Below are 23,876 nucleotides of genomic sequence, written 5' to 3'. Positions count from 1 at the left end.
CAATTGACAATCGCAATCCCTACAAAATAGCTTCCATGCCAAAATGTTGATGCGCTATTTTGACACCTTTGACGTAGGTTGTTAGTAGTCAACTGATGGGTAAGTTACCCAGTGTAACTTTCATCCCTGTTGGTGTTCGCATTGCTTGCTACCTATCCATTTTTTGGTAGGCAGACATGGGTAATGCATATATTGTTTGAGTATTCAGTCGTGATTTTCTATTCACCTGACGGCTAAGATAAGCTAGTCTACGTGTGTTGGCATGGCTGTATCTTCATTTACACGTACCTCCTGGTCCCTAAAGGCTACTCTTTGTTACCGGTCTTGACATTTCAGGTCGCCATCCGAGTGGTTGGAATACTTCTATGTTAATAACATATATGAAATTATAGAAGATTTAGGCTTTGTCAACTCAACTCTACTCAAGAAAGGGGGGTTAAGATAACCTTCAAAATGAATCACGCAGAATACACAACTACTTCTCAGACTTCATGGTTTCAGCATCGGGTAACTTCTGAGATTAGTTCAATGGCTATCTATCGTCTTGAACATTCATACAGCTTTCTCCAGGGAATGTCATCCAAATCAAGTAATTGATCTGGCTACCTTTCCCAACGACTCGACAACCTAGGATTGGCATGGATTCCAGCCTAACATCGCACAACGTTAAGCCTCATGATCCTTCAAGTAATGGGCGACTTTACTTGTAGATCTCCCAAGAATACAAGGCCTTCCAGAATTATAACGACTCGTCACATTACTCCTTAGCCATGCGACTCCCTCATGCTGTACCACGACAATATCTCCGCCAGAATGAGGCTCTCATGCACGATTACAGAGCAAAGCAATTTAAATTCATCCATTCATCTATTCACAACGCCAACGCCAGCGATTCATAAACCCCTCAATATTGACGGCATCCCCGAGTCCAACCTTCGTTGCCAAGATAGTTCGGTTGCCATGCCGGTTCTTCCATGAGCCTCGGGTTCGAACTCGGTTTCTTGTTTTACGACTTCCCAATTCAATCTACTCTCTACTCGCATCCATAATTTTCAGCTACTATCAATCATCGCATATGTCCTCCTAGGCTCAACAATCACATCTTAAAATGATCATTCATCGTCGCATCAAAAATTATCCCTCTTCCACAAGACATGCCATGTCCTTCACCAATCCACAGCAAACCCCAAACCTCGATTCCAAACCCCAAGCAAACAGATAGATGTACATCAGCGATATCCTCGTGCGAAGAGGAAATTGCCAACTACAGTTAGTATCCGAGGTGGACATTACATACACGTTTCAGCCTTGCAGGTAGCGACGAACTCTGCTGTATCGTGCATATCATATACATGTCAGGTACACATACATATTGCATACACCCGATTTAATAACGTGTGTCCGGAAAAAAAAGCACTTTTTCGAATATCACCTAATCGAATTTTTGAAATTGGAAAATCCAATTCAATCAATATAACTCCAAATTGAAAAAACTCTGTATCATAATATAGATCTCAATTGATAGAATCAAGAAACAAAATATGAATCATTTTAATTAGAAATTTATTGAATTGAAGATAATTGAATGAAATTATGATTTTTGATATAGTTTTTAGGTTTTTGAACTTTCGAAATTGGGTTTTTATTTAATTATCTTCAATTCAATGAATTTTTAATTGAAATGATTTATATTTTATTTCTTGATTCTATTAATTGAGATCTATATTATAATGCAGAGTTTCTTCAATTTGAAGCTATATTGATTGAATTGAAAGCAATTGAATTATTTTAATACGGAATTTAGCAAAAAGTTAATTAGATTAAAAAAAGTCACGTTTTGGACACACGTTATTAAATCGAGTATATTGCATTCTGCATATTATATACATATCTCCTTCCTCACCTTCTCGAATAATTTTGGAACATTCAGTAATCGGATCGCTTGGAAATAGGTACAGTACTAGGTACAGTAGCTTTCATCCAACCAATCGATTATTAATCCTTATATTCCGATTAGAAGATCGATTGTTTGTTATGTTATTTGATTGGACAGACAAGATGAGACGAGATAAGACGTACTTGATGTTCTAAAAATAACCTGTCAGTGTCTGTGTCATCTCATCTCACCTGGGCATCTTTCTTAATTTCTTATCTCGTCTCCTGGCATTTTTGGAAACAATCTTATATTTTGAACACTTTAATCGATATTCTCGTATACGTATGATACGTACACACACCAACCCCATAGAATATTCTAAACTCCTTCCCACCTACCTACCTAATAACTAACCTCAGATACAGCAGATACAGATACAAACTACACGCTTTCATAATCTATCCATCAACCCTTCAATCCATCACTCCCTCCCATCACAAGTACATATAATCTCCAATCCCTCCCCCTCCCCCTCCCCCTCCCCCTCCCCCCTTTTTTTCCTTTGAAAGAAAAAATAAGAAAATAAAAACGCAGTAACAATACAAAATAAAAATAATAAAAATACAAACCACTTACGTACAGAGCGTACCGTACAAACGGAATGGGATTTCTTTCGCGACCGTGAGATCTTGGACCCCGCGATCGCTGGGTAATGTGCTGTGTGTTGGGAGGAGGGGGGATGTATCCTGAGATACGAGAGAGATTGCGTGTACGAGGGTGTAGAATTTTCTTTGTATCTTGGGGTTTACGATATTCGTGGTTAGAATGTGATTGTTTTGTTTTGTTTCATTTGCTTGTTTGGGTGTGGGGGGGGGGTGGAAATGAAATGAGTTACTGGGGATGGAGTTTGGAGTTTGGAATGGATGGTAGTGGATGGGAGTGGATTAAGTTGAGTAGATAAGTCATACCGTACTTACCTAGGCGACGAGAAATTTGGACCCCAGCTTGTTTCGGAATTGTAGAGATTCATGATTTATGTATGTATATACGATCTTGATCGCATTGGGTTGATGCATGGATGCAGGTACGGTTTGGATGTCGGTTGTGTTGCGTCGGATGGTTTATTTTGGATAGTTTATTAGGTAGGTAGGTAGGTATCTTACTTGGGTATTTGTGGATGAAATGTTTAGATGAGTGAGCGGATGAGTGAGCGTATACTTGGATGTGCATGTGGGGGATGAATATTGAGAAATGGGGGCGAGGATGGGAAGGAGAAGGAGAAGGAAAAGGAGAAGAAGATTGAGCTGCTGATAATACTTATGCTGAGATCGAGATCTGAGAGTTAGAGTGAGAGTTGAAGTGAGAGTTAGAGACCAACGCACATACGAAATGGGATAGTCAAGGGAAACCGATCACAGCATATGCTTCATATTTATTTATGATTTAATTTCATTATCTTTGCAACAAACAAAAGTCCAAATCGGATAATCAGATATTGTAATACAGTATGTGAAACAGAGACTGTAATCTTATGGAATCGCGACGCTCTTCTTGGAAAACTTTCCTTTGGGCATTCCTTTTGGCGTTTCTGCTGATTTCTTCTCTGCGGGCCTCTTGGGTTCTGGCTTTTTAGGCTCTGGCTTTTTCACTTCTTCTTCTTCTTCTTCTTCCTCCTCCTCCTCCTCCTCCTCTTCCTCGGAAGATGATTCTCTCCCGTCAGATGAAGTTATCTCTTCAATCACGTAGCCATCATCATCCTCGTCGTCATCAGATTCCTCCTCGCTACTAGACTCTTCCTCCTGTACAAGTTGCTTTTTCGCTGGCTTCTGCTTTTTCCCCACTTCTTTCTTGGGAACTGGCTGTTTTGGCGTCCCGACCTTACTCTTGCTCTTCGTCGTCGTAGCATTCTTCTTGGCTTTTGGTTTTTCTTCTACCTCTTCTTCTTCTTCTTCTTCCTCCTCCTCTTCTCCCTCGCTACTCGTGTACTCTCCACTAGTGTCCTCCTCACTATCAGTATATTCATCCTCACTATCCTCCTCGCTTTCCTCTTCACTCTCCTCACTCTCGACCTCCTGCACAATCCTCCCCCTCCCTCTACTCTCCAGCGCATCATTTGCAACCCTTGCCATAATTCCATTCAACCAATTTTCCGTTCCTTTCCCCACCCCTCCTTTCCCAAAATTATTCCCCAACCCATTTCCATTCCCTACCACATTCTTACTCGGCTCACACGTCATTCCCAAAATCGTTCCCTTCCTCCGACTTCCCCCCTTATTCGTATTCTGAATTGGTTTCACAGTAGGTCCCTGGACTTGTACCCATCCTTTCCCCTTTCCATTTTTCTCATAGATACTTCCATCCTCCAGGACTCTCCGTCCCTTTCCATCCCATCGTCGTGTTTCTTCAATAATGGGTTCCCCAAGACGTTGAGTACGTTTCGTACGCGTAGTACCGTCTTTATTGATGGTTGTTTTTGTTTGATATGCGCGACCCCAATCATCTCCCGATGCTGTAGAGGAGGTAAGGGCAAAAGATGCCGAGGTGTTTAATGTCAAGGGCATTTTGCGATAATCTTTCGAGGAACTTTGCTTGTTATCTTTGTGTAAGTTTTAAGGAAGAAACTAGTAGAAAACTCAAAGGCAAGATGATTATTTGGATCATGATATATGAAAATAAAATCGAAATCGTATGTTGGTTTTTCTCGAAATCAAAAACAAGATGACGAGGGATTTGACGTCATACTGTGAAGTCATGATCACGTGTCAGCTGCCACGTCGTTCGCGATCATGATTCAGGTTCTGTTGCCTTAATGGCTTGATTTGATGTATTTAATTTGTTGTTTGAAGAACATGTGAAAGATGTAGCGATACCTGGGTACTTACTTCGTACTCGACTTTATTTGAAGTAACAAACTAGTGTATTAGTAGTTACTCGGTAGTTATTAGCTACGGAAACTATCAACCGACCGTTTATTTTATCGCGTGTACACTATCTCGAGACTGTACCAAACTAGGTAATCAGAATAGTTTTCGACGATGGACCTTGGCATATCACAGACAACGAGTCCTGTGGGGTAGTGCGAAGAAGAGTGCCAATGGTTACTTTTTTTTCGGCTGCAGGAACCAAAATAAAAAGGTACGAAAGTACTACCTTGTACCGAGGGACATCAATGCTTGTTAGATCCAGCAAACACTCGGTACATTATCAGACGAGAATCGCGAAGCTCGAATCTCGAATCAATTTCCAGAAGGAGGTCACTTCGAGGTGATTCTTGATGAAGTTTGTACTTGTTGTGCTTGTTGTTTCTCTGAGTTGTTTCTTGGCGCTCATTGGTCATACTCGGCATATGTTTTCTCCTGAAAGTCTAGATACCTCCCTTCTTCTTCTTCTTCTTTGCCGTCGGATCCGGCAATAGAAGTGATCGGGAATAGAAGGGAATAGGAGGGAAGGAGAGAGAAGAGAGGGAAGTCAGAGAAGACGGATAAGACGGAGAAGGTAGGGCGTGCGTATTAATCTGCAGAGTGGGGGGTTTCGATGAGTCTAGACTGTAGTACTCGGTCTCTAGTCTAGAATGCGGTTCAACCATGAGAGATTATCTATCATTGAATCCATATGCTGAGCTAAATCAATCTACCTACTTGGCATGCTGGATCTAATCAGACGATCGAGCTCTAGATGACAATCCGGATGCTTAAAATCCGCAATGCGATGCCTTTGAAATTACTCGAATGGGTAAACAAGGGCAGACTCCCAAGGCATTTTTCATCAAGATTGTCCCAAGCTCCAAGCCGGCAGTAGATTGAACGATGACCTTTCAACCCAGCGATGAGGGAATGAGTCTAGACCTTTGCAGAATTCTACAGGAACGTTGAGCTTACCACCCAGCTCCCTGCGAGGGATTAATCAACACCTATCAACGGAACGGATGGCTGCAGAGGTCTAGAACGTTTCCTCACGATACTGCGTTGCTCCTTAGATCTGGAAAGTTGGGAAGAATTAGATGATTGGACAATCAGCATGATAGGGCAATGCAGATGCGCTGATGAAGAGAGGTATGGGAAGAATGGGGAGAATGGGGAGAATGGGGAGAAGAGCATGATGGCTACTTGCAGATGATCTAGTAAGGTAGGAGCGTAGGTAGTGCATGGAAACCTGACACTAGGCTTCTTTGGGTCAACCACAATCATGTCCGTGCATACCAAGATCATCCATTTTGCTGCAGACGCTGAAACTTTGGACGCAATACCGAATTTTATTAATTGATTCAATAATTCGAACGTTCTGGCCAAACGCCCATCCCATGGTCAACGCCTTGCTGGTTTGATGACGGGCTTTGGCTGGGACGAATAACCAGTCCACTTTGCGATTTTATCTCGATGTTTAACCTTACTGTAATCTAACACACACAAATGTGTCTAGTCAGATGAACACTTGATTCGATCTCTCATCGGCGTCAATATCGTATCTCCATGGCAAGGACTGGACGCCGAGGTGGATCGCAATGGGACCAATGGTTTGGATTGCTCTGACGTTGCCTACTAATGTTGTACAAGTGACTCTGTTTATTATTACATATTCGCGCACTTAGATGTACAGATCACGCTCTCCACGGAGGATCTACACATGAGATTGCGGGATTCGGGCTTCGTCGTACGAATCAAAATGCAGCAAATTGCTCAGCCTTGTTTATATCTCCAGTCCTCGCAGATTCTGCGAATCATAGTGTAACATACACGGCAAACGCGCAACAGACCGATCCAAATTCAGAAGTACCCGGGCCGAAGAACGAGGGTTTCTTGTTTGGTCGTAAGTAAGGTATCCTTTCTAATCAAATTTAAAAACGCCCCGAATACCAAGGTGTTTTTTGGTGATTGGTTGCAGTTTGCTGAAACGTTCACTCATTCGTCTAGAGCCTTGCTATTCCTTGGCGCTCCATCTCAAATGCTGTATCGAGACGATGGAGCGGAGACGAAATGTAAAGGAACGATCCGTTGCCTTCCTTGCCGGCCAATGGAAAACGGTCAATTTTCTTTGACAATCTTTCATCAGTATTGAATAGAGTCAGGGTGAAGAAAATGATGTCTGTCACCAGCCAAGTCATTCATTCTGCCGACTCGCGAAATGTCTATATATCAGTAGGCATCCCCCACGCCTTTTCGACAATATCATTGTTAAAACAATCGAGAAAAGCTACATCCAAATATCTTTGTTTCGTGTTCTCTTATCCAGATACTCACTCCTGTGACTTCACTTGTATCACACTATCACACTTCTTGACTTTCAATCATCGGTCTTACTGAATCAAACTTTCTTATCACTTGACAACCATGCCTCAATCCTTGTCATCTTCTATGCAAGGCTACTATGGATCGGAGAAGTAAGTCTCGAGTTCCCCGTTTGTACAATGGATTATCATTTAGCCAAATTTTGTCTAATGATCTTCATAGAAATGTCGATGAACTCAAGTCACATGTTCCTGCTTCTATCAAGCAACAACGACTCTTACACTCACCGTCATACAACCTTAGCCAATTCGAACACGTTAACGGGGTACCTCCATTGGCTTTCCGGAAGCCAATCCCGATCGCCGAACGTATTAGTAGTGCGAAAAATGCCATCAAGGACTTTGATGGAAAGATGAATAAAGGCTAGACAGCTTTTCTCCAATAGAATCAAATAAAGACAAGGCTGATGCAGTATCTTGTCATACGTTATTGTAATGTACAATTGCCGTCATTCAGCCTCAAATCGGTTGCTAATTATCATAGAATCCACCTGACCTTCTGACGCGTCATCGTCTCAAGACGGACAGATCATTCCACTGCTGTTCTCAAAGTTACCAGGTCCTCTTAAAGCTAAAAGAGTATCTGCTTGAGAATTATGAAGTTGGATTTCGATACTCGCTCGATTATTTATAGGATGCTATGCAATGGGCCCGAGTAAGTGCAGTCCTCTATCGATGTTCAGATCCTCGATAGATCAGAAGAGGTATCCCTTATCGAAGCATTCAAGCATCAAACTTCAAGTGGAGTAATAGCCATAGATACTCCATTTGACACCGGAATCTACGTCCCCCGAGATCTACAACTGAGGGGAGATATCTTCACAAGACGAAATGCGGGGTAACAGGGTTTCGAGTTTATCCAAACTGGACGGTTATTATATTTGCATTTTGCCACAAGTAGTACGTTGTTTATTGAACTTTATTTAGAGGTTGCGGGCCGTCAAGTTGTTTTGAACATGGAGAAAACCTTGTTGCGTCCAATACGTGGGATTCGGGTTTGGGTTAAAGTCATCCCTGTACGGAGGTTGACGGTGTAAGTATTGTAAAACACACCAAAAAGCAACCGAGCTTTTGCCTATATAGAGAGGCTTTAGTCAATAACAAATACAATATAAGCTTGATATAATTTAATATCAATAATACTCTAATTCTTTTTTTAAGAAAAGTCTGATTCTTTACTTGCTTTCTCTGAAAAACAATTCTAGAATATCTATTCAGCTTTTTTATATTCTTTTTTTAATATATAAGTAAAATCAAAAACTTTATTTTTTAATATATAATATATATTTTATAATAAAATCCTATTATCACCTATATCTTATCTGATTATAAAATAATATTTCATTATTTATCAATCTAATTAAAATGTTTTAATATAAATTGAAGATAAATTAAATAATTGTTTTCTGAAATAAAAAGCTTTTGAGAAGTAATATAGCATTTGTAATCTATTCTTTTTAATTTATTTCAAATTACAAATTCATTTATTCTAATCTATTTTAATTCAAGAATTATTCTTTAATATAATATTTCTTTATATATTTTCAAAAAGCTAATAAATTTAATGATTTGATTAAGCTGAGAGATTAATAAAATTAACAATTAATCAAATCGTTTTTTAGATATTATATGTATAAAGTATATATAAATTATTTGCTTATAATTTAGATTAATGTTATTTTGAAAAAAATATTCTTATATTTTTATGGTTTTTTATTTAGTTTTATAAAGGATATATATTTCGATATATTGATTTTTAATCATTTTATATTGAATTGAAGTTTTCAATATTAATAATATAAAAAAAAAACGAAATAGATTTAGTAAGTAATAATATTAATTTATAATTAGTTATTTTGATAATATCGATATATAAATTTTGATAAATTTCGAATTGGAATATTATAAATATCAAGAAGATTTTTACGAAATTCTCAAAGATACTTAGAAGTACTGATTTTAATTGAATTTATTAAAGCAATACAAAAGAGAACAATTCAACCTATTAAAATCCCTGAATTCCCCTTTACAAAGGGATGTGGGGCTAATTAATGTCTTATACGACTTACGCTGTCAACCTCCGTAATAGGTCAATTTGTTCCCCACAATCGGTTAGATAGACGAGATCAATGCCAGGTCAGGGGCTCCCAGCGTCTTTGAAGTACTTTAATTTTATTCCACACTACCTAATTCATATCCGGTTCTCCACTATTCTTCGCATAAGCGCTCCGGATATATTAGATGTTCACCCAGTATGGAAAAATACCATGCCCCTTGGGTCATTTATCCGAAACAGGCAAATTTCGTTTTGCCATGTTTCTTCAAAGCGATCCGTAGAATGAGTTTATTTGAAGGGGCGTTTATGTGCTCAAAACTTCCAGGGCAAGCGAATATATATAACCGCTCCGTTACCCCCCAATTCCTTTTCTCATCACCATTCCCGAGTCAGGTAACTCGAAAATTACACTCTTTGTTATTCCTTTCGTATCATACCTTTCCATTCAAAATGCACATTTCAAATCTTATACCTCTTGCTGTCTTGCCTTTAGCTTATGGTCAGCTTAACACGCTTGCCAAGGCTGCTGGTCTCAAATACTTCGGTTCCGCTACAGACAATGGCGAACTTACTGACGCTCAATATACCGCTATCTTGTCAAATAACAGTCAGTTCGGACAAATCACACCTGGAAACACACAAAAATGGCAATACACAGAACCCACCCAGAACACATTCAGCTATACTAAGGGAGATGTTGTCGTTGATTTCGCGGAGAAGAATGATCAACTTCTGAGATGTCATAACTTGTGTTGGTATAACCAATTGCCATCATGGGTTACTTCAGGCAAATGGACAAATGAGACTTTGATTGCGGTCTTGAAGAATCAGTTAGTGGTTCCGCGCAGCTCTCTATGGACATTGAAAGCTAATCATAGCGCAGCATTAAAAATGAAGTAACTTACTACAAGGGCAAATGCTACGCCTGGGATGTCGTCAATGAGGCATTCAACGATGATGGTACCTGGCGATCATTTATCGTAAGTTTTCATCATAATTCTTGTAGCTTTCGAATAAACCCCAAGTATAGAAACTAACTCATCCAAGTTTTATGACACCATTGGTCCCGAATACATCCCCATCGCATTCGAAACCGCCGCTCTCTATGATCCAGATGTCAAGCTCTACTACAACGACTACAACATCGAGTCCTCCGGTGCCAAGGCAACCTCAGCCCTCAACCTCGTCAAATCTCTCAAAGCCCGCGGTATCAAAATCGACGGTGTCGGTTTCCAAGCCCACTTCATCGTCGGCTCTACCCCCAGCGAATCCGCGCTCGCCACCACCCTCAAATCCTTCACCGCTCTCGACGTCGAAGTCGCCTACACCGAACTCGATGTCCGCTTTAGCACTCTCCCTCCCACCACCGCCGGGCTCGCCCAACAAGGCGTCGACTACGCTAACACCGTCAAAGCCTGTCTCAGCGTCGACGGCTGCGTCGGTATCACCATCTGGGATATCACAGATGCCTACTCGTGGATCCCATCGACCTTCTCCGGCCAAGGCGACGCTTGTCTCTGGTACGCTAACTATACCGTCCATCCCGCCTACAACAATGTCGTTGCTGCTCTCTCCGCCGCAGCAGGCACAGCTGCCCCCGTTATTTCCACGACTGTTTCCACAGCGAAAGTAAGTATCTCCAATGCAGTTTCTACTAGTAAATCTGCGCCGGTCGTGTTGAGCGCTAGTCCTGATTCCGTTTCCGTTCCCGCTTCTGCGGTTGTTCCTTCCATCTCTTCAGTTGTACAAATTGCCAGTTCTTCTGTGGCTGTTTCTTCCGCTGTTTCATCTGCTGTTTCCTCACTTCCTATTTCCTCATCCCCCATCCCCTCAAGCAGCACACTAAAAAAATGCTCAAAGACCTCTTCCACCTCCGCTCCCTCCTCCACCATCATCTCCAGCACAAAAACCACCTCCACAGCCGCAGTTTCGGGAACAGGCGCCGCGGTCGCGCTTTACGGACAGTGTGGCGGCGCGACCTGGACGGGAAGTACCGCTTGTGCGTCGGGCGCAAAGTGCACGAAGCAAAATGATTGGTATTCGCAGTGTGTTGCGGCATAGGGGTGTAAGAATGTAAGAATGTATGGATGGATGGATATGTGTATAACTGTGGGAAGTAGAGATTGAATCATGGATATGTGGAAGAACCGAAAGAAAGGGGAAGTGTATATAAAAAGGAGGAGGATGTATGTTCTGTGTATATAGCTTTTAATTTGTGAGATGTATTTAGGAAGATATTGAGAAGGGTGGGAAATACGATGGCTGTTTTATCCTTCGATTCCTGGTTTGCATTGTGGCTTCTAAAATCCTGTAACCTTCGCGCTTGGGGAATGTAACTTCATTGATGGATATAATTTTTCCATATGTGAAGCTTGAAATCTATTTGGTGGTTTCTTTCGGAATAAATGAAAAGACTTCACTTCGCGTATCCATGGATATAATACACGCTTGGATTTCGTTCAGTTCAGATCAATAACAGACCTTGCTGAAAGTGACGTCCAAAAAACAAATCCCGGCCCAACAATTCACCTGAAAGTAGAGTGGGCACATTTATTCAAAGCCATACGGGTATTTTCACATATAATACACAACAAAAATCCCAAGCTACGTAACTCATTTCTCAATAGCCAAAGGAGGAAATAGGCCATCCCACGCACCCTTGCCCAACGGAGCCTGCGCATCACCATACGAAGGATCGGCGCCCAGTAACGCATATTCATATGTTCGACGCTCTGGTAGCACTCCAATCATATCAAGCAATAGCGATGCTTTTTCCGGCATGTACGGCTGGAGGAGAATGCCAACGATGCGGATTGCCTCTGCGGAATGATATACGGCGCTGATGAGTCTTTCTTTCGCTTCTGGATCTTCGGATTTGGCGAGACTCCAGGGTGCTTCGTGTTGGATGAATTTATTGGTCTATTGGTTATGGTTAGTATTGCGGTTTATAGAAATATGTAGATGGTGTGCTTACTTCGTAGACGGTATCCATGATAACATGCAAAGCTGCTCCTGCATTTAGCTCCTGCATTTTTTCATTGGCCTTATCACGGACACTGTTCAGGAAATCAATCTGTCGACTAGTTGTAATATTCGGATTGCTCGAGCCTTTAGAGTGTGTGGCTTCCACGCAAGAACGAACATTCCACACTTTCGGTCTGGTTAATCGACTAACAAGATTACCTAGGCCTTGTTGCAGTCCTTTCTTGTATCTTTCAACAATATATTCATTGCCATAGTCGGAGTCTTCCTTGATTCCACCATCGTGAATAAGGTAGTATCGCATCACATCGACCCCAAATCGATCCATTGCAAAAAGTGGGTTGACAACATTTCCTATTGACTTAGACATCTTTTGATTGTCCATTGTCCAGTGGGCATGGGTCAATATTTGCTTTGGCGGTGGTAGATTCAAAGCGAGAAGAAATGCTGGCCAATATATGCAATGAAATCGAACAATATCCTTTCCAATGACTTGTACATCTGCAGGCCATCCTCCTGCCGTTTCCTTCCCTGGCGCCCATGGATAGCCTGCTTTTGTAATATAGTTGACCAGCGCATCAAGCCATACGTATATAGTTTGAGTCTCATCGTCTGGAACTCGAATGCCCCAGCTTAACCGATCATAGGGGCGTGATATTGAAAGGTCTTCTAAACCCTTAGATACTTGGTTGACAACATCCTTCATTCGAGTCATTGGGACAATAAAATCGGGATTCTTTTCATAAAACTCAAGCAGTTGGTCCTTGAAAGCAGACAATCGAAAATGGTAATTCTTCTCCGATGTCCATTCAACCTCTTTACCAGTCTCTTGAGAAGCAATAAAAGTCCTCCCAGTAAAGGGATCCAGCCTCTTCTCAATAGCCGATTCCGGATAGAAGGTTTCATCACTGACGCAGTACCACCCTTCGTGTTTTGACTCGTATATATATTCCCGTTCCCTCAGCATATACCAGATATATTCAACTGTCTCTTTGTGATCGGGATCAGTCGTGCGCACAAAGTGATCATTTGAAAGTCCTGCTCGCTGTGCCAATTCCTTAAACGTCTCAGCGCCAATATCACAAAATTCTTTGGGCAACGCTCCTGCTTGCGCAGCAGCTCGTTGGATTTTCATGCCATGTTCGTCTGTTCCTGTACATAGGATTGCCGTATCGCCCTTTAAAACCTGCCATCGTTTGAAGACGTCCGCGAGGACCATAGTATATAAGTGACCAACATGAGGTGCTGAAGATGAACCAATTAGCTCAGAATGCTGCGCTGGCGCAAAGTCATTCAGACTTACCAGCATTCACGTAGAAAATTGGTGTGGTCACATAATATGGCTTTTTCGATTTTGTATCGACAGAATAGCTGGCTTTCGGTATGGGTCTTGTCCTACATGAGCTACAAACCCAGCCAGCCCTCAATATTGATCTGGTCCTGGACTGCAGAGAGCCGCGCAGTAGAGGATTGAGGCCATACATTTGAACAAAATGCGCTGACTTGGACTCGATTTAGCATGGTCCAAGACAAATAGTAAGATTGCGGGAAAGCGGCGCTGCGGCCGCCTTTCCGCCCCCGCATTTTCTCAAAACTATAAATTCAAATTTCACTTCGTGCGTCATTCTTTACTGAGAAAGACAAAGACGCTCTAGAGAATTGTCGAATTGTGATCTAGATAAACTTCTCTAGTTTAATATACTGTGATCTATCCTATTTTCTTGGATATCCATAATTACATACTATCTGTGCGATTTATCATGTCTAATCCTACAAAGGATATCCAAGCCGAATTGGCTACCAAAGGTAATCATTTAATCATTCTTTGATGAAACATTATGCTAATATACTCCAGCCGCCGACATCTTTGTTGAAAGTTTCTACGAAGCTCTAAATAAGCCCAATCTTCGCTCAACAATCACATCCTTCTACATCAAGCCTTCCGCTCTGGCACCGGCCGAAGCATCCATAACCATTAATGGAAACATCGTACCAACACCCTCCGCCTTCCAAGAGACGTTCGAGAACAAAATAGGCAAAACTTCATATGAAGCGCAAGCATATGATGCTCATGTCATAAACCCAAACTACAATATAGGCGTTGAGGAAAGTAAGCTTGGGCCGGATAAGGATGGGAGGAAAATTAGTATTGCCATTATGGTTAGCGGATCAGTGAAATATACGTCGAAGAATGGAGACGAGGGAGAAGAGCGAAGTTTTATGGAGAATTTCATCTTGGTGCCCAATGTGGAGGCTAGAAATCCAAAGGCGCCGAAGGGGATCAAAAAATGGTTGATTCAGAGTCAGATATTTAGATTGGTGCTTTGAGGTTTCGAAATCTAGAGAGTATGAATTAAATATGGGAAGGGAAGATTGGTTGGAGAACCCTATTATGAACGGAAGGTTAGAGGGCACTCTTTACGGGGAGCAGCATTGCTCGGCGAATCGAAGTAATGCCACCCTACGGAGCACTCATGGCCGGTCGAACCATGGCCGATTCATTTGGGGGCACCCTTCAAACACCTGAAATTTGACATCAAGTCTGGTCAGATGGCGAGACTAGAATAGTGCCAAAGATTCGGTGATGGACAGATTTATGTCCTCAGACAAGATTATGGGTCGACCTCTTGGTAAAGACGCAGGTAGCATCCTTGAGAAGAGTTGCAAATCTGCAAGTTGAATCGCGTATTCGATGTTGGGAGTCTAAGGGTAACATGGTATTTATATGATAAAGTTGCTAATTATCTTGATTCATAATACTACTTTTGAATAACAGTGATATGTGAGTGCATACAGAATATCTTCGGTTCCTTCCCGAACATTCTTCGTAGGAAAATATTGAAATTTGGTTGTCTTGTGAGAGTCTATGAAGAACGTTCTTCATACTAATAAGTATCCTAGTATCCTATTTCAGGTCATGACTTTAGAGCACCCGCAAATTTATCTCAGTTTAAGCTCATCTTCAACCATTTGAGTTGCATTCCCATGTCTTCGTATTCACTTTTGGCTTCACTTTTCATCCTTTCATAAATTCTGCATTCGGCTACTATCCATCTTCAGCAACCTTCGTCCCCACAACAACCACTTCCTTCTTTTACACCTATTGATCACTTTCTCTCCAGATTCCTATCAAAACTTATGAATTCAAATATCTTCAAGCCACTTCAACTACAATTGCTTCTTGCAAATTTGTACCCATTAGCACCTATTTACTATTGAAGTCCGTCCTCCCACAATCCATCTACTTTTCAAGACTTATCTAGCTCTTCTTCGACATCCTTCGATCTCATCAACCGCCTTCAAACCCGACTTTCGATTCGACCTCACCAACAAAATCGATATCGCCCTTCTCACCAAGGGTTTCCAAACCATTAAAGCACACAAATAAATTAATAAGGCTTTCTCAATATCTATAAACATGAAAATCCCATCTGGCTTGACTGACTTCGATGGGAATGCTCTTAAGGGAGAAGTCTACTTGACAAGCGGCAACTCGGGTACTCCAGGTAACCGGACGAAGCTACTTGAAAAGGACGTGAAGCAACAAGGCAGGCACTTCACTTGCTACGCTCTGACCGCAGAAAACGATGCTATCGTACCGTGCTTCAACATAAGTTCAGGTGTTAAGGAGTTCGTTGACGTTAAAGTCGATGGTATCTTACGGGCTTCTCATAGCAACGAGGGTGGTACCAAAAACTTCAGCAAGAAGTTTGAATGGGTCGTTGGTCAAACCAAATCGGGCAACAGATATGTCGACAGAATTTATCAGCTACAAATAGCAAAGAGGAATATTGAAAAGAGTTAGTCGTTCTTCCTAATCAATGACTTATACTGACTGTGAAACAGCACGAAACGTCAAAGGTGGCGCACCTCATTCAGTCGGCAGCATCGAAATACAAATATTCCGCAAAGATCCCAACGCTCATAAGAACCACGCAACTGATTCTGATTCTGATGATTCCTCATCATTATCAAAAGAAGAAGCTCCAGACCTCGGCAATGCAAAACGTGCACCGACGTTTGAAGACCATACCCACTGGTGGAATCTTAATCCATGTGTTGATGAAGACACTATTCCTTCTCCACCATTCGAAGTTGGCGGCGTTGGTTATAGGAAGTTTCAGGGTAACGCGAAAAGCCTCGTTGTGAAGAAATGGCCTGGTGATTATAAAGTTTGTGCTTCATTTAAATTCCTGCTCTTCTCTACCGCCGATTTCCACACGATGGACTTCCTGGATACCCCAGAATACATCGGAACACCATGGAATGGAACAAGGGCATCGTCAAAGAAACCGACGGCAAAGGATGTTTCACGAGCATCAAAGGCTTCTTCGGTCATTGACCCCGATGATGTTGACAGTGATGATGATGATGATGTTGTTGATACTGTTGAAAATGTCGATAAGCCTGGACCTGAGACAAAGACTAAAATCGACGGGCCAACAAAGATTTCCAAAGGGAAAGAAGTTGGTAGGAAGGCGATTAGAACCAGTGTTTCTATAGAAATAGAAGTTCCTTCTCAAGCAGTCAAGTCGACGAAACCAGTGGGGAACAAGACTAGGGTCATCGAAGATTCTCAGTCTTCAGAAACTCTCGATGAAAGCCACGCTGAAGTCAACAGAACTGTGTCAAAGCCTTCTCGTCTTCCAAAAGTATCTCAATTTATTGATCTTAGTGGTGATGATGCTAGCGAACCTACAGATACCGTAGTCTTTGCACCAATTATCAAGATCGAGAAAGATGAGTTTGCGGGTGATGGCTTCGATCAAGGCAATGGAACTCGTACAAACCGCAAGAGAAAGCCACTTTCTATGTCCGGTGTGGAGGGAGCTCCGGCAAGCGAAGCCTGGAATGATCCTGATCGTTCTTTATGGTACCAACGCAGAGGCTTAAGCAAAAACTTAGACGATTCTCTCACGCTCAATGTTGATAAATCCCAAGCCGAGAAAGATCTTACCTCGTCAGACAAATCCAAAATTATATCTTTGGATGACCCAGACAGCTTGAACCAGCCCTCTGTGTCGTGTATAGTCGGAGAGGCAGCCGAGAAAGAGACTGTCACTCACTTCAAGCCACTTAGTACTCAGGTGGGTGGTCCATCCTGGAAGCCGTTGACCCCGCCAGTATCGTCAAAGAAGGCAGGTTCACATTACTTTGACTATTTTGGAACCGAAAGACGTCTTTTGTTTGGAGATTCCAATGGCACAATCCCAATTGAGTCAGCAGCTCGTGCTATTGTCACTGAAGATAATTATAGCGACAATGATAGCCGCGAAGCGAGTCCCTCAGTCAAACACGACCGGAGAGTTCCAGAAAACAAAGCTGAAGAATTAAGCCGACACGGCCTAGAACTCACCTTGGAAACAAAAGCTTCAAATATTGAGAAACCTGGCCAGTCTTCAAACGCCAATAACATGGAACCAAATTTTGACGAGTTCATTCACACATCGCCCCAGCCTGAAGATACAGAAATGGTTGACGCCATCGAGGCCGATCCTGAAACAGAGTTGACAGCACCAAGATCGCCATCTCGCGAGGCTGATCCTCAATCTACAATCACAAACCAAGATCAAGAATCTGTAAATAAAACCATACCTCCTCAATCTCAAGAATTAAACGACTCACAAAATGGTCAAAATGACTCTGAGAAGTCAACACAAGAAATACCTGAGAGCATTCTTGAAGGGATCGCGGAAGCTCAAAGGCTTCAGAGGGCCAAACAATTTCCATCAAGTGCTATTCCTGAAGTGGAAACCGAAGAAGCTTTCGAGTTTCATCGAGCTGAAGTCTCATCAGACACCGATATGACCAATTTCGACAATGACAAATTGCCTTCCGAAGCCACGAAGTCTAATAGCAAACTCAATGATGCACCTTTCGACATTGGAAACCAACAAGATGGTCGACAAGACTCTCCTGCTGAAGCAGACGAGTCTACGATAACAGTCGGTACTGCCAAGCCAGCCAAACAATCAAAGGCAAGAGCCCCAACAGCTGCCAAACCCTCTGCTCCAAAGACTGCGTCTACTCCAAAAACACAGCCTACGTCGGTGTCTAAGACAACCACTGTCCAAAAGCCACCAGCTGTAAAGGTTGAGAAGTCTTCAAATGCCTCTGCTCAACCAGAACAATCTCAAGCTAAACCAAAGAAGTCGACTTCAAAAGTTGAAAGCTCTTCGGTTGCATCAGCACAACCTGAGCAATCTCAAGCCAAGCCAAAGAAGCCTTCTCCAAAGACCACGAAGCTTCCAAGCGCCCCAAAGACTTCAAAGACACCAACAACTGTTGTTCCTGAAGAGCCCGTCACTAAACCCAAGGGCAAAAGCAGGGCGAAGGCTGGAGTAATTGATAAGCGCAAGGCTGATCAAATGACCTCCGCTGGCAGCAGTTCGGGACCAAACAAGACGAATATATCTCCCGCTTTGAAGCAAACATCTATTGTTGAAGGTGCGATTGCCATGGCAGAAGCAAGAAAGCAAGCAGCTATCGAGAAGAAGCAAGCTTTAGAAGAAAAGTTAAAGGCAATTCAATTAGCGAAGGCGGAGAAGGAGGTAAGATTGTCATGCTTCGATTTTTTTGACAACTGACTGACCTATCGACAGGTTGATAGAATCAATAAAGAGGCACAAGCTTTTGAAGATGAAGTCGCTGAATTGGAGGTAAGCTTTACACTCTTCAGTGTGATTAAAGTGTGCTAATCCGTAATGTAATAGAGGAAAATTGCGATGGAACAAATGGATGACGAATAAGCTTACTCCGACAGCTTAAAAGAAGTTGCCGAACTGGCGAGCCAGTGATACAAATCCAATTTCAACATCTTTTACAATAACACTATTCCGTATCTGAGAATGGCTCGTTGTCATACACCAACTCCCAGTTACACAACCTTCTTGCATTTCTCGCACATTTGCTTTGTTGTTCATTCTGCGGATCTCAAAGGAGTTCATTGTTGCATAATCATCCCATACTCATACTACAACTCTCTTATCTAAAGACGAAACCAAGATAGCCAGATACTTTTGGCAGGTTGAAGTTGTCAATCAATATTTGAAATGGATGGCTGTCTTCAACAACTTCAAGCAAATAGCAGAATATCTAGGCATACTTATGCTGTGCCGCAAGCTTACTGAGGGTGTTTTATTGCTACTCTTTACTATTTCTTTTGATCTTTATTTTATGTGGTCTGGAGCAAGCACGGCATACATGGGCGTAGTTTTTGGCGGAATTTGATACCTTTCTTCTTCATGATGGTGGCATGGGCAGTATTGGGATATCAAACAAACGATGAGAAATTAAAAACAGAAGACGAACCTGCATGATAAGAAGGTCATGAGGTCCAATGGGAGCCATTAATAATCTGAAAAAAATGTTACATATGAAAAATTTATCAACATCAATATCAATGCATGCTAAACTGAACTGAACATAAGTGACCTAGCGCCTTGCCTGATCATGATCGTAAAACCCGAAGTGCTGACTCCAACGCCCTATTCCCCTGTCTCAAAAGACCCATAACAACTAGGTATCATGGCTTTCATGACTTTCTTGGCACTCGCAAGTTTGCCTTTACTCTCTCTAACAACTGCTCTTTGGTATCCTTGGGTTGTGGATGAAGATCTCTCTGTAGAGGACGTGGTTAATTTCTATGGGTGATATATTTGAAGGAAAGCAAGAGAAGAGCTCCAAGAGTACTAACAGCCGCTAACCATCTCCGTAATTCCTCTCTTGACCACGTTGCTGGATCTATTGCGAGTTAATATCGGTTCATCAGCTGACAATGGGGTCATACACACCACCGGTGGGATCTTCTTCCTTTGGGAACATATCAGTCCCCCAAATGGACCAAGCTGCGGCTGCAGTTACGATGCCAGTGAAAGCTAATACTGCATTCTACAAATCTGTTAGTAACTTGCTTGCGAAGTGACTGGGGACAAACCTACTTTTGAGCTAAGAGCTCTATCTAAAGGAGTAGGCATTGTTGGTGGAGGGGGTGGCGTTGCTTGTCTGTTTGATATGGACAACGTTGTACTTTCAAAAGTCTTTCTTTCTTCAACACAACTTTTCTATCAAATGTACGTGAAACAGATCAAAGTGTCGAATTTCAATTACCAAAATTTAAAGACTTTAAATAGATAATCATTCACGGAGAAGTGCTTGCCTAATGATCAGAAACCTGTCCTCCTCACAAGCCACAAAACCGTGCGACAACTAACGCCACATCAATTGGCTCATGGATGCTCATGGATCTTATCAACCAAAACCCTTCCGTACAATCGTAACCGAGCTTGCTTACTAATCACCACACAATCCCGATTTTCCACATCAACAACCTCATTATCACGAAGTCCCGATTCCTGTCATCAATTCCCGATTTTCTCACCAATTTTCGACTAATCAATCCGTCAAAATGCCTCGCGAAATCACCGACATCAAATCCGTGAGTTATATCCCTTTTGAGACGGGCGGTGGAATGGAGAACGGGAAGAAGTTTTAAGGACAAGTGTGGACAGAGGCTAATATTGAATCAAATAGTTCTTGGAGATTTGCAGACGCAAGGATGCTTCCTGTATGTGTTTATTCCTATTCTATCATCGCCTCGCGCAGATTCTATTCTATTTCGAATACGGGAGAGTTTTGGAGGCATTTGAAATTGGGCTGTTGAGGGAAGGATGAATCTGCGGGATAGAATGGCGCAATCTATAAAGTTACGGAAAGACTAACATAGCACACAATAGCTGCCCGCATAAAGAAGAATGTCGGAAAGACCAGCGCCATCAAGATCAAGGTCAGATGCCAAAAGTACTTGTACACCCTTGTCCTTAAGGATTTGGAGAAGGCCGAGAAGTTGAAGCAAAGTCTTCCACCTAGTATGATTCCCTCACCTCTTTCACTTGAGGTCCAAAAAATACTAACACAACCTTCAGACCTCACCATCGCCGAAACCCCAAAGAAGAACCAAAAGGGAAAGAGAATCGCATAAATGGCTGAATATTGGGATTAGATTATGGATTCAAGCAGTGGATGAGACAATACAAACATTGATTGCACAGTCAAGATATTTCGAGCATGGTCGGCGTTTGCAAAATTGCAATGTGATATCTCACTTCCGTTCTATGAAAATAAACGGATTAGAGTGCGAAAATGAGAAAAGCTTTCGGAATCCAATTTTTGTGTCTGGTTGTCCAAGACAACATGTGTATGGTTGGTGAGATGTGAACTGGACACCTGCAATGATTTGCCTAGGTTTTCATTACGAATTATCCTCAAGTATCCGCGCACCACTTAAGTCAAGATGGTACTGGGCATCCTACTTGTGTATCTTCGACTTTGATTTATTCCACTATTAGCATCTAATGGAAATATTGAGAGAGCATAGTTTCAAATACTTGTGTTTGAGATCTCCATTTGCTCAGTAACAGAAAGGTAGATCAAGGGTCATCTGGTTACTATCTGGCTGCCTCGATACAAATTCAACAGCAGATTGATGGCAAGATCGCTGATTGGGACACTCGTTTCTCACATTGATTCTTTGTCTCTCGACGTTTCAAAGAACCTTTATTCGCTTTGTCAAGATATCCTTCACAAAGAATCTTAAACATAGTGACATTTTATTCTTTGGACTTTCACTAAGCCAGGTGCTCTCCCTTTCATCTGTTCGTTCTCTTTGTTCTATTCAACATATATCCATCGACAATCCCATTGTCTACGCTTTTCCCACCTATTTTCCCAAATATTTTTGCTTGCCAATTTTTACCTTTTCTGCGCCCTATTAATATTATATCCTTGCACTCATTCTTAGCAGTTCAAGACGCTGGCCGTCATTATTACAAGCGAAAAGTTCAAGGAGACACATAACTCCTTTACAAATCCAATTATCAAGTCAGTAGCACATTTCCTATTCTCACATTCGACATTGGGCAGGCCCAAAGTCATTATCCATCCATTTGAAAACCAGTAAGTTATATTCCCATTCTATCCCTCACAATGACAATTCACGAGTGTCATCTCAATCCCTACGCCGCTCGGCGCATACTCTGGGCCGGCGACCGCGCCCATATTCCCCTGCAGCCTCTCTGCTGCACCTACTCGCAAGCTGCAGATCTCATCGCCGACAACATAGCCAATGTTCTGCATGGCCCCACTGGCCATCCTCCCCACGACCCCTTCTACAAGATCAAAGAAAACTGGAGACGTTCCAACCTCTCTGATCTCGCGGCTGTCATCAAAACCCCCTGGTTGAAAGGTAAGAAAGAACAAGATCTTCTCGATTTATATTTTTCCTATTTCAACGCCATGATTTTTGGAGGCGCGCTCAATACCATGAGATGTACGATGAAGCTCGAAGAGCCGAATGCGGAACAGAAGGCGAGAAATGTGTTGGGTACGACGGTTGATAAGAGAGGACAAAAGACTACCACGAGACATAATGTTTGTTGTTTTATTAGTGTATTTGTAAGGTCCCCGCCTCCCCAAAATGAAAAGGAGAGTAAGATCTTGTTGGAGAATTATCTGGGGACTATGTTGCATGAAATGGTTCATGCGTTTTTTAGTATCTATGTGTGTAAATGCAATACGAGCTGTAGGAGAAAGGTTCTGGAATTCGAAGAATCGGGATGACGGGGCATGGACTGCAATGGCAACGAGCGGCGAGGAGTATTGAGAGTTTTGCTAGACAGGGGTTGAGATTGGATGTTCGGTTAGGGAGGGAAGAAGCATTGGGATTGGAATTGGTGATTGCGGATAAGGAGATTTGGTACGTGGACTTGGAGAAGATGGGGATGGATAAGGAAGTTGTGAATCGGGAGATGGATTGGTTTGCGCATGTTTTTATGGAGGAGTTGGAGGAACGGAAGAAGATTGAAAAGGAAAGGGAAGATCAATTGGACAAATTAGAACATGAAAGAGTGGAAAGAGAAGAGGAGGAAGAACTAGCAAAGGAAGAATGGGAAAGAGAAAGACCCGAACGAGAAGCGAAGGAAAGACAATTGCTAAAGAGTCATAGATCACGTATTCATGAGAGTTTGCGAGGAATGAGCAGGAGAGCGAATGGGAAGATTTTCAAGAGGATCGCGAAACCGGTCCGCAAACCGCTTGCTAAATCGACGATTCGACTAGATGGTGAAGATGCGACTGCGTCTTCAGAACCCTCTCTTCCTAATTTTCTCCTCGCGCGAAGAACGCATTTCGCGACCGAAAATGTAAAATCCAGCCCGGCTACTGATAGATATCTCAAGAACCCGAAACCAAGACAAGCATATCCGTATATACGGAGAACGGTCAATCCTAATATTCCTAGTATAAATGGAAAATTTAAGATAGGAATGGAGGTAAGCAAACATACATACGAGAACAGAGAAAGGAAAACAAAGAGAATGGGGGGAAGTGGAATGGCTAATGTGAAGATTCTGGATCTAGAGAAATTTTGGAATCTGGATGAGTGTGCGGAGGAGGTTTATAGGGTGAGGTATTATTAGATTTTTCTTTGCTTTTCTTTTCTTGGATTATTTTCTTTCTTGGGGTGGGTTCCATACATGTAGGTACATATATAAATTTTTAATTGTTCGATTTGAATTTTGGATGTACTGAGTGAGGATTGTTCTGATGTGTGGAAATGGCATGTGAGGTGGGAGCATGAAGAGAAGGAGAAGACGGTCTAATCCATCTAAATATCAAGCTGC

General features: G+C 42.1%; 9 protein-coding genes across 9 annotated transcripts; 6 read left to right on the top strand and 3 right to left on the bottom strand.

The window, feature by feature from the left end:
* Window positions 1-3,405: 3,405 nt before the first annotated feature.
* On the bottom strand, window positions 3,406-4,437 carry EAF02_002680 (uncharacterized protein; the record flags this gene model as incomplete). Its single annotated transcript, XM_038898728.1, has 1 exon — window positions 3,406-4,437. One exon carries the CDS (start codon window positions 4,435-4,437, stop codon window positions 3,406-3,408), a length of 1,032 nt encoding a protein of 343 aa, XP_038761016.1.
* Window positions 4,438-7,203: 2,766 nt separating this feature from the next.
* EAF02_002679 (uncharacterized protein) lies at window positions 7,204-7,528 on the top strand (the record flags this gene model as incomplete). The annotated part of the gene is made up of 2 exons (XM_038898727.1): window positions 7,204-7,253; window positions 7,324-7,528. 2 exons carry the CDS (start codon window positions 7,204-7,206, stop codon window positions 7,526-7,528), a joined length of 255 nt encoding a protein of 84 aa, XP_038761015.1.
* A 2,138-nt stretch (window positions 7,529-9,666) lies between these two features.
* Window positions 9,667-11,277, top strand: EAF02_002678 (uncharacterized protein; the record flags this gene model as incomplete). Its single annotated transcript, XM_038898726.1, has 3 exons — window positions 9,667-10,046; window positions 10,100-10,196; window positions 10,264-11,277. The coding sequence occupies 3 exons, from the start codon at window positions 9,667-9,669 to the stop codon at window positions 11,275-11,277; spliced, it is 1,491 nt and encodes a 496-aa protein (XP_038761014.1).
* A 552-nt stretch (window positions 11,278-11,829) lies between these two features.
* Window positions 11,830-13,682, bottom strand: EAF02_002677 (uncharacterized protein; the record flags this gene model as incomplete). Its single annotated transcript, XM_038898725.1, has 3 exons — window positions 11,830-12,135; window positions 12,191-13,443; window positions 13,502-13,682. 3 exons carry the CDS (start codon window positions 13,680-13,682, stop codon window positions 11,830-11,832), a joined length of 1,740 nt encoding a protein of 579 aa, XP_038761013.1.
* A 276-nt stretch (window positions 13,683-13,958) lies between these two features.
* Window positions 13,959-14,526, top strand: EAF02_002676 (uncharacterized protein; the record flags this gene model as incomplete). Its single annotated transcript, XM_038898724.1, has 2 exons — window positions 13,959-14,004; window positions 14,054-14,526. 2 exons carry the CDS (start codon window positions 13,959-13,961, stop codon window positions 14,524-14,526), a joined length of 519 nt encoding a protein of 172 aa, XP_038761012.1.
* A 1,090-nt stretch (window positions 14,527-15,616) lies between these two features.
* On the top strand, window positions 15,617-18,947 carry EAF02_002675 (uncharacterized protein; the record flags this gene model as incomplete). The annotated part of the gene is made up of 4 exons (XM_038898723.1): window positions 15,617-15,998; window positions 16,045-18,749; window positions 18,801-18,857; window positions 18,912-18,947. The coding sequence occupies 4 exons, from the start codon at window positions 15,617-15,619 to the stop codon at window positions 18,945-18,947; spliced, it is 3,180 nt and encodes a 1,059-aa protein (XP_038761011.1).
* A 785-nt stretch (window positions 18,948-19,732) lies between these two features.
* Window positions 19,733-20,174, bottom strand: EAF02_002674 (uncharacterized protein; the record flags this gene model as incomplete). Its single annotated transcript, XM_038898722.1, has 4 exons — window positions 19,733-19,819; window positions 19,895-19,941; window positions 19,992-20,088; window positions 20,139-20,174. The coding sequence occupies 4 exons, from the start codon at window positions 20,172-20,174 to the stop codon at window positions 19,733-19,735; spliced, it is 267 nt and encodes an 88-aa protein (XP_038761010.1).
* Window positions 20,175-20,487: 313 nt separating this feature from the next.
* Window positions 20,488-21,758, top strand: EAF02_002673 (uncharacterized protein). Its single transcript, XM_038898721.1, has 4 exons — window positions 20,488-20,635; window positions 20,731-20,764; window positions 20,934-21,065; window positions 21,123-21,758. The coding sequence occupies exons 1-4, from the start codon at window positions 20,606-20,608 to the stop codon at window positions 21,176-21,178; spliced, it is 252 nt and encodes an 83-aa protein (XP_038761009.1). The 5' UTR covers window positions 20,488-20,605; the 3' UTR covers window positions 21,179-21,758.
* Window positions 21,759-22,182: 424 nt separating this feature from the next.
* On the top strand, window positions 22,183-23,672 carry EAF02_002672 (uncharacterized protein; the record flags this gene model as incomplete). The annotated part of the gene is made up of 2 exons (XM_038898720.1): window positions 22,183-22,626; window positions 22,782-23,672. The coding sequence occupies 2 exons, from the start codon at window positions 22,183-22,185 to the stop codon at window positions 23,670-23,672; spliced, it is 1,335 nt and encodes a 444-aa protein (XP_038761008.1).
* Between the last annotated feature and the right edge of the window lie 204 nt (window positions 23,673-23,876).

The sequence above is a fragment of the Botrytis sinoallii genome (assembly GCF_014898435.1).
Source record: "Botrytis sinoallii strain Bc 23 chromosome Unknown BSIN_004, whole genome shotgun sequence".
Classification (NCBI taxonomy): Eukaryota; Fungi; Ascomycota; class Leotiomycetes; order Helotiales; family Sclerotiniaceae; genus Botrytis; species Botrytis sinoallii.
The sequence above is the reverse complement of the archived record's forward strand: the minus strand, read 5'-3'. Positions and strand labels throughout refer to the sequence as shown.